This window comes from Macrobrachium rosenbergii, chromosome 8 (assembly GCF_040412425.1).
Source record: "Macrobrachium rosenbergii isolate ZJJX-2024 chromosome 8, ASM4041242v1, whole genome shotgun sequence".
NCBI lineage: Eukaryota > Metazoa > Arthropoda > Malacostraca > Decapoda > Palaemonidae > Macrobrachium > Macrobrachium rosenbergii.
The window spans coordinates 32,077,662-32,087,649 of NC_089748.1; the positions used below are offsets into that span (position 1 = coordinate 32,077,662).

The 9,988-nt window shown below is 35.9% G+C and overlaps 1 protein-coding gene across 1 annotated transcript; it reads left to right on the forward strand.

Annotated features, from left to right (window-relative positions):
* eIF2Balpha (eukaryotic translation initiation factor 2B subunit alpha) lies at window positions 1–7,181 on the forward strand. Its single transcript, XM_067107368.1, has 7 exons — window positions 1–248; window positions 3,115–3,240; window positions 3,626–3,750; window positions 4,665–4,894; window positions 5,790–5,934; window positions 6,142–6,267; window positions 6,720–7,181. Exons 1-7 carry the CDS (start codon window positions 236–238, stop codon window positions 6,873–6,875), a joined length of 921 nt encoding a protein of 306 aa, XP_066963469.1. The 5' UTR covers window positions 1–235; the 3' UTR covers window positions 6,876–7,181.
* The last annotated feature ends 2,807 nt before the right edge of the window (window positions 7,182–9,988 follow it).

Sequence of the window (9,988 nt, forward strand, 5' to 3'; positions counted from 1 at the left end):
ATAAGTTTACGATCACAAAGTTTACCATCACGAAGTTCGCAGAACACAAAATTTACAGAATATAAGGCTCACAAATCTCAAGGTCTACAAATCACAAGATTTACAGATCACAAAGTTTACAGATCACAAAGGCTCAAGATCACAACAGAGAGAAACAATACCCATTCAATGTTCCTTTATAATTTGGTCGTATTGAATAATCGCGTCAAAATCCCTCACTCTGAGTCCTGCGAAGATGAAAGCATTTGGTAACAATTAATAGTAGTAGTTTTTAATTTAAGTGTTTTATTATATAAGAATGATAAAAGCTTTTATTTGTAAAGTAATAATTATGCCTAGGATCTAGTACAAGGTCACTGGGCATTAAACCAGGCCCATACGTACCCTAATCTTAGCCAAGCCTGTCAAGTCCTGATTAGGGCCTGAAGACATCAGGACTACGACCTGGCATATAGCCCTAGTTTGGATACTCTTTTAATTGTATTTATTACCTTATTTATGATACATGGGTAGCATGCAGAGTAGGACGACAGGGGTAGGGGTACTACCACAGAGGGGGAGCCTAGGACAGTCCATGTGCTAATGTAAAATGTTTAGTAGGAGGGAGGGGGTCCTGCCTGGTCAGGGCATGGCGCCCTAATTCAGATTAGGGAGGCAAGTTCTGGATAGGTCAGGGCATGATGCTCTAGGAAAGGTTAGGTTAAGGTTGTTTTAGCTAGGTTGTAGACTAGCCAGTGCTGGATCACATGTCCAAATCGAACTTTAGTGCTGCTGATCTGCTTCCTATATTTAGTGTTGCTTGGGGGGGAGGAGTCCATTGGGGCCAAGCCTCCCCTGGTAATTCTATATATTAGCTCCGTGCCTGTTTTTACCTTTTCAACTGGTCTTTTCTACACTTTTAGGGGTTCTGATACTGGCGGTGCATCTGTTTGTTGTCAGCCAAATGGGATGTCCCTTCACCGTGTTTAGTACTGGCCTGGGGGGGGGATACCCATATGTTAACAAGTTATTTTACTTGCCAGACAGGATATGAACCGTTCGAAACAGATGTACCCGTGCTCTTTCTTGTGAAGATCGTGTATGGAAACCCCTTGTTGGAGGGACTTCAGGGGTAAATTACACTTGAGCACCAAAAATTAAAGGTAAATTCATAATTAGCAACCAAAAAACTGTAGAAAAAGTTAAGTTAGAAGGCAGTCGCCGCCGTGGAGCTACTATATAGTTCTACCCAGGTTAGGAAGGTAAGTTCTGGATAGGTCAGGGCATGACGCTCTAGGAAAGGTTAAGTTAAGGTTGTTTTAGTTAGGTTGTAGGCCAGCCAGTGCCGGATCACATGTCCGAATCAAACTTTAGTGCAGCCAAATTGCAGCAGAGTGGCCTGTTGAGAATGATAGAGACAGGTTTTGCTAACGGAAATAAACCTAAACTTACCAAGAGTGCCATGCCGTGACCTAACCAGACCTTACCTTCCTAACCTGACTTAGGGCATCAGGTTATCAAGGCATCGTGCCCCAACCTGGCTGTCTTGGACCCCCCAAGTAACACAATATCAGAAACGTGGACTAAGCTTCCACTCGGAGGTAGTGTTAGAGCCTGCTCATGTCATTCTCAAAACTATCTGCAGCAAATTAATCTGTAGAATGACAGCCTGGCGTAGATACTGAAACAACTTGTGGTTTCTGGCAGCACTGTGACATCATACCCAAAAGGAAAAATCACTATAACTCGCATTAGCAACACTGTCCAGGCTTTGTTGTATTGAAGCCTGGTGTGACCTGACACCTCAGGATATCGAACATACACCTTTGCAAGTAAAATTCATGGGAAGGAATCCCAGGCTGCGGGTGTCCTGTCCAAAACACTGTCACTTGGACATCAAGGCCCAAAGGAATGCTCCACACTTAGACATCAAAGCCCAAAGGAATGCTCCACACTTAGACATCAAAGCCCAAAGGAATGCTCCACACTTAGACATCAAAGCCCAAAGGAATGCTCCACACTTAGACATCAAAGCCCAAAGGAATGCTCCACACTTAGACATCAAAGCCCAAAGGAATGCTCCACACTTAGACATCAAAGCCCAAATGAATGCTCCACACTTAGACATCAAAGCCCAAATGAATGCTCCACACTTAGACATCAAAGCCCAAAGGAATGCTCCTAGCTTCTCCCATATGATCAACAGGTTATAAAGATGAGGATAAGCAGACAGAAGAGGTGAGAAATAGTGCAATAACAAAGCACTGAAATGGTTGGTAAATGTGAATTCCAAACATGATACAGTTTCTATAGGTGGAAAAGTGAGAAAACAAGTGGACACAAAAATTAACAGAAATGGTCAGGGAATGAAAATTGTCACTAGATCTGGGTGTGTACTTTTATGTTGTTTTTATTATGTCAGCTACTTTACTGTTTCATTTAAATGTATCTCTTGGAAACTAGTAGGCTGCTGTTCCAAGATGATGCTGCATTTGGCCACTATAACAAAGATCCCTATGACTGTAGTAGCCTAGCCTTTAGTTGTAATGGGGTTTAATAGACAAGGCTACTTGTAATGTACTGTATGATACCGTATATCAGTAGCATAATGTATAATATTGAATATCAGTTTCTTAGCAAGATGGAATGAAATACTTGTAACATCACTAGTTAAATGAAGAGTATTGTTGCAGTACACTATGGATTGTGAAGGGTATCTTGATGGTAAGATATTTACTATTTAATGTAGGAAGGCTTCATGAATATTCTGAGTGTATTTGATCTTTCCAATCTCCAATTTGCTTAGCAACCTCATATGTGAACACAGCCCATGCATGCGCTCTCTCTCTTTTTAGGAACTCATATAACAGACACCTCAATTCCTACTGATGCCCCAGTAGTACAGTATATTTATTTACTATAACTCATTTGACTCCAGGCATTTTTAAGAGACATTGTCATTATTCCAAGATATATCTTTCTTTTTCTAATGTAGATAAAATCCTACAGACTTCAATTGAGTCACATTATGTAACTGATATATGGAATTTTTAGTACAATACTTGTTACCAGGATTTGTTAATTGTCATTGCTGTTATATCAGTAATTTTAAAAAGTTATACTTTATCCTCACAGATATATCAGCATTCTTTCTGGACCTCATAGAAAATGAGCGTGATATGTCTCCAGCCATTGCAGCTATGAAGGCACTTATGGAAGCTTTGAGACTAGATGATTCCACAACACTGCAGGAGTTTATTGGTATGCAAACAATGGCATTTTTTTTTAAGTATTCAGATATTCACAGATAGAGGGTTTGCAACTGACATAAATTATTACTCCTGGAGAATTGTCTTGCTATTTTTTTTTTTTTCATAATTCAGCTTGTAAATTATTACTGTACTTTATTAGATCACCATGTGAAAAACTTGCTATCATTATGTTTCATATTCATAAGTATAATCAAGGTATTACATTATAGTAATATGTCTGTGAACTGGGTTATAATCTTCCTAAATTTGTTCATGAACAGTATTGAAAGTGTTGCATTGTACAAGAATACAATTGTGATGTTGAATTTTCAGAATTTACTTAATGTAAAATTTCATTTGATATCACTTGACATGAGAAACGTATTCCTTTACAGAGAAAATGAAACTTGCAAGAAATACATTGAGCAAGATGGATGTTTCTGTTGTGTCTGTTTCCTCTGGATGTGAACTGTTCTTGCGCTTCATCACGCTGGCTCACTCAGAACTAGAACAGGCTACGGTAAGAAAATCTTTTCCTAGCATCAGTGTTCTGCTAAGATACTAGAAAAATGGAGGTACAGTGAACCCCCCCCGTATTCAGGGGATCGTCCCACACCCCCTGCGAATAGGTCAAATCATGAATGCTTAAAACCCATCTAAAAACACTTAGAACTGCCCATTTTGATAGCTTAAACCAAGAAAAACCCTGTAAAAATGCTTATACCAGAGTATTTTAATAGTTTTATCACAAAAAGTGCATTTATTCATGAAAAATATATGAAAATACAGTAATTAGTGAATATTTCTCAGTGAAAAATACCGTGAATGGGTGAATTTTCCGTGAATGATGGCTAGATATGTTCCACAGAGAAACCCGCGAATGCGTGAGTCCGCGAACCATGAGAATGCGAATACGGGGGTTTACTGTATACCAATTAAAGTTACATATTATTATTATTATTATTGAGTAGATGAACCATATTCATGTGGAACAAGTCCACAAAGGCAATTGACATGAAATTCAACCTCCCAAACAGTATGGTGTTCATTTAAAGGAAATAACAAAATAGGTACTCTAATAAGAAATACAAAAAGATGAGATCAGTTATCTGAAAAACAAAAATAAATAGCAAAATAAATAAATAGATCAAAATGCAAGTTAATTATAAAATACAAAGAGAATTGCTTTAGGGTAGTAATTTTATAACTAAATAAGTAATGTGCTGAATCTTCGCTTGAACTTTTGAGGTTCCGGTTACACATCATCCTCAGGAATGTAAAATGAAGTATTTTTTAACCTTTGATATGCATTGCCTGTCCCTTTCTTATACAGTACTTCATATTCTTGGCTGTTATGTATTTTCTAGGTACTAATGTAATAAGCGTTGAGCATTATACTGAATCTAAAATAGAGTGTTCCTTTTTATGCTGCAGGACTTTGCATCGTGTCGTGAAATTTTGCTGCGCAGAGGTGAGGGTTTTGTCAAAAGCATGCAAGACAGCCGTAAGAAGATACTGAAAAACAGCAGCAGCCTAATTAAAGATGGGATGGTGATTCTTACCCATTCAAAGTCGAGAAACGTTTTAGCAGTTATGGCTGAAGCTGCTAAGCAAGGTCGTCAGTTCAAGGTGTTTGTTACAGAATCTCAGCCAGATTGTTCTGGGTATGTATGAATGTTATGGGTATAGTGAGCTGTATTTAACTGGGTTACTGTTATAAATGCTTCTTGCTTCTTGTAATTTTTGCTGTATAATACTGTACACTATTCATTTTAATTAGAAGTCTGTGTTTGTTTACATAAGCTCAAATCACTGTTTACCATATGTTTTAATCTATGTGGGATGAAATGGTTTTATTGATAATTAAAATTTGGCATTATCAGCTCATGTTTTGAAGTTGAGTTACAAAAGTATCAGGTTACAGTGGTTAAACCAAGAAGAAACTTTACAAAACACCAGTACTGATAAAAATAAAAACTAATATAACCAGTTTTATTTTGAAACAATGTCTGCTTCATCACTGTACTTTATATTATTGTGCTTGCAAGCAGCAGAGACAGGGGCACTAGCAAAGATAATTGTATAGATTCAGAACATGAATGACTGCGGATTGGTAAGATTATTTCGGGCACAGTGGTTTATTATAATTACTATAAAGCACTACAGCAACATCACTAATTTACAATTACTGACTCTTACTGGGCTTGACTGATGGATTTTTTCTTCAATTGGAGGCACAAATTGGAGCTAAGTATTAGAAAGATAAGATATTGCACGCATATGAGGGAAGATACTAAGGGAACGTATGAAGAGTAAAATGCATAAATTAATGTAGCTGGGAGCTCAAGGAACACTATAAAAAACCTTGAACACCATCTACAGAGTGCCACGCGAGGCTGTAGGCTTACCCCCCTAGAGGGAGTTTGTGATAGAAATTATGAATGAATTGTGCAGAAGTTATTATACTGCTCACACTTCTGTGTATCATGTAAAAGATTAGAAATGCTGTTCTTTACAATCTTGGGGTGCGTCATGTCTCATAGGAATTTTGCTTTCCAGTCGCAGAATGGCAGAAGATCTCAAGGGAGCAGGCATCTCTTGCACTGTAATTTTGGACGCTGCTGTAGCTTATGTCATGGAGAAAGTAGATGCCGTTATGCTTGGAGCAGAAGGGGTTTGTGAGAATGGTGGAATTATCAACAAAGTGAGTTTCAGGTGAAATTTACGTTTGCTGAAAAAATCATTATATAACGTAAGCAGACTTATTTAGTATTTCTTTTTATATGATTCTAATGTTGACCTTTTTTAATAATAGTAAGAGTACTTTTCTGTTTCAAGTGATTATTATATTTTCTCCTCCTCATGTAAAATGCTTCAAAGCACTATACACTATGTTTCATACTTTTTTTAGATTGGAAGTTGTAATGTAGCCACCTTAGCACACTTGAAGAATAAGCCCGTTTATGTCCTGGTGGAGAGCTTCAAGTTCCTTCGCATTATTCCGCTCAACAATTCTTCCCTTCCTAAAACATATCTGGTGAGAACTCATCTTTTATTGACAGTTAATTATCTTAAACCAGTTTGTGTCAAGTATGTGTTAGTTGAATTTCAGAATATTCTTTGGGTAAGGAATTTTGATAGTAAGATGGTTGTTGTCAGAAAAACAGTGCATTATACAGGAGCATTTTCATGTTGTTAACTTTCAAATTCAAGTTCTCAATTGCTGATAACACTACATATATTTATTAATGTGTTAATTTACTTTTTATTTTTTAATAACTGATCTCTTCTTTCTCTTCATTTTGTAATTCCTATTACCTTCTGTTATGTCTTTTAAATGAACATATTCTTTGGAAGCCAGTGGCCCCTGTGGTGGGCTCGTTCCATATGAATAGGGTTCATCATCATCTGAATAATAATAATAATAATAATAATAATAATAATAATAATAATAATAATAATTCACTTCTCTTTTCTATTTTTCATCAGCATAAAGCATCAGTTTTGAATTCTGGGGAAGACGTCTTCAGTGAGCATCCCTTGGTTGATTACACACATCCAGAAAATGTTACCCTGCTGTATACAGATCTTGGCGTCCTTCCTACATCCGCGGTCACTGAATATCTCATCAAGTTGTATACCTAGGCCAATTGACCTTAGGAGAGAACGTGCATTGCAAGCTTCTGATGTCAGGTTACAAATGAGGTTTAATGCACTCTGTAGAGTGAACATTGTTTTGTACAAAACAAAAGGAATTTAGTGGTTTCAGAGCAAATCCCATAAAAGACAGATCCAGTACACAACAGAATTCCCACTCTGTCAAGAAAGGGATTATGGGTAAAACACCAGAATCAGAAAGATGATTTCATTTTCAGATTTTTTTCCTCATTAGCTTGCTTACATTGTTCTGTAGATTTTTATTTGATTCAAAATATTTTTTCTTTATAAAAAGATAGTTGTCTTATTATCCAAGTAATTTTGCAGTGTCACAGAAGTTATAAGGTTAAGTTTGATTAAGGAAAGGAAGTGAAAGAATGTAATGAATTAGATTTGTATGACGAGAAAGATGATCAAGGCTAAAACTATAAACACTAAATAATGAATGCCAACGGCAAATGGTAAGAAGCAAAAGCAAGATAAAGGATAAAAAGGCTTTAAAGCTAGGAAGCATAGAAAGTATTGATCTTGCAAGTTGGCCAGCAAAGGATTGACCATTATTATAATTATATTTTACCTTCTTTGGACTTGGATGAAACTTGGTATGCAGGTACATCAAGGGTTTGAAGTTATTTTCTCAGATAATTTTGGCATTGACCTCTTTACACTGCATAATCTTAAAACCAAATGCAGAAAAGGTACTGACTGACTGGAGCAGTGAGCACTACTTATATTACTGCTGGCAAGATTTAAAATTAAAACAGTGCAAGATGTGAGAATTATAGTATGCTGTGACCAAAGAATAAACTCCATAGTAGTAAAGATGAATTTTGTGTAGAAGTGTAAAATATGAGAACTGTTGTTAGTAATACGAAGGAAAAGGTTGGACCAATGAAGGTGTGGAGAACATGTAAGGATGGGAGCTTTGGAGAGACTGCAATGAAAATGAAATGCAATTTACTACTTGTGTAACAAATAATTTGGTATTTGGAGTTTTTTTTTTTTTTCAAAAGGACAATCATAGCTGACAACAAATGAGGACTGGTTTGATGAGAACATACAACAGTCTGCTGGAAAAGAAGTACTGGAACATGGGGTAACAATATGGAAAGCTTGGATATTAGATGAAACCTAGGACACAATAAATAAAAAACAGACAAAAGCAATAGGTACATGCAAACAGATTTCAGGGGCGGATACAGTACTCAAATCGAGAAGGTGAAGTTAAACAAAAATCAAACAGATAAGAAAGAATATTTGAACAAACAGGATGATGCTGACAAAGCCATGGTTTCAAGGAAGGGAACTGGTGCTATGGTAGATCAGAGAATTATTAAAAGATCTGTGGGTGAAATGAAGAGAAACATAACTCAAAAAGGAGGGATGGGTCAAAAGTAGCATCGGACGAAAGAGAAGACAATGCAGCACAGAACATTTTAGTGAGATCATGAATAAGGGACATTAGATGGTCAATTTGATTAGTATACCAAAAGCTGACAAAGGTCTGAATGTAGATGTAAAGGAAGACAGTTTCTGAAGTGGAATCAATAATAAAGAGACTTAGGGATGAAATGTACGAAGTTATGATGGATTCACTGCAGAGAGGATTATAGATGAAACTGAAATGACACATCACATACTAACTAGAATGTTTTGCAGAATATGGAATGAGGAAACAAAAATGATGATAGGGACCTAGAAGCCATGAGGCACAAAAAAAAAAAAAAAAAAAAAATAACTGTGTAACTAAAGGGACATTTGCAATGAAAATATACAGTATGATCATTCTAACTACAGGGACATTGCATGTAAGGCATTTGCAATGAAAATATACAGTATGCTCCTTCTAGCTACAGAAGCATTGCACGTATCAGCAATTTGAAATGAAAATGTACAGTATGCTTATTCTAACTACTGGGCCATTGACTGAAGTCATTTGCAGTGAAAATATACAGTATGTTCATTCTCAATAGGCTGGAGAAATAAACTGAAAGTTTCGGGATGAACAAGTGGTTTTTAGAAAAGGCAGGAGTTGCATATATAAATCATTCCTGTTAGGTCGTGTTTTGCATCAAAAACCTTACTAATGGCTTTTGTTGATTATGAGAAGGCATCTGACAAGAGTCCACAAACCAGTATTATGGATAGGTGGAATGACAGAATTACTCGGAAGGAAAGTCTATAATAACACTCAGGAGCGTCAGAGTGCATGCAAGATTGGGTGAATGGCAGAATGCGTATAGGGTGTTGACAGACTGCTAATAAGCCTTCTGAGCAGGTGCAGAAGGCAGTTAATCTTGTGGAAGTTTTTCAAGTACCAATGTGGCAGTGAATGTTGTATTATTTTATTTCTACAAAAGTCACTACCAGTCTTATTAAGAAGAAAATTGATACACAATGTGTGACATTCGTATAAATACCATAAAGTAAAAATGATTAATGACTAATTGAGCTTATGGGAAGTATATATATATATATATATACTTTACAAATATATATATATATATATATATATATATATATATATATATATATATATATATATATATATACATACATATTAGTTATGTATTATGAACGAACAACGAAATGTTTGTTAACTTGCATTATTATTAAAATAGTTTAACCAGACCACTGAGCTGACTATCAGCTCTCATAACTTGCAAAACATGGTATATTCATATATAGTAAATTGAAATAGCTAATATTTGCAGCAGCATCTAAAGATGTGTCAGCTTTCGTCACTTTGATGACGTTTCTTGTAAACAGTGGCAAAATGGATAATGTCATGGGGGTTTCATGTTAGCCACAGATAAAGACCATTTATCTTAATAATATCGCACAGAGATGCTTATTAAGAAATTACATATTATAATCTTTCATAATATACATATAAAACTATTTCAAAATCAAATACAAAACTTAAATAAATCTAAAGTTCATTGGCGCTTCGTAATGTGGAAGATGGTCCAATGCTAAATGGGGAAATAGACAATTTCTCTCAAAATTATAGAATAGAGAAACTATCCAAGAAATGAAATATTAAACCTTATATAATATAAAGACGAAATACCTAAAAACCTATGGAAAACTTCAAATAA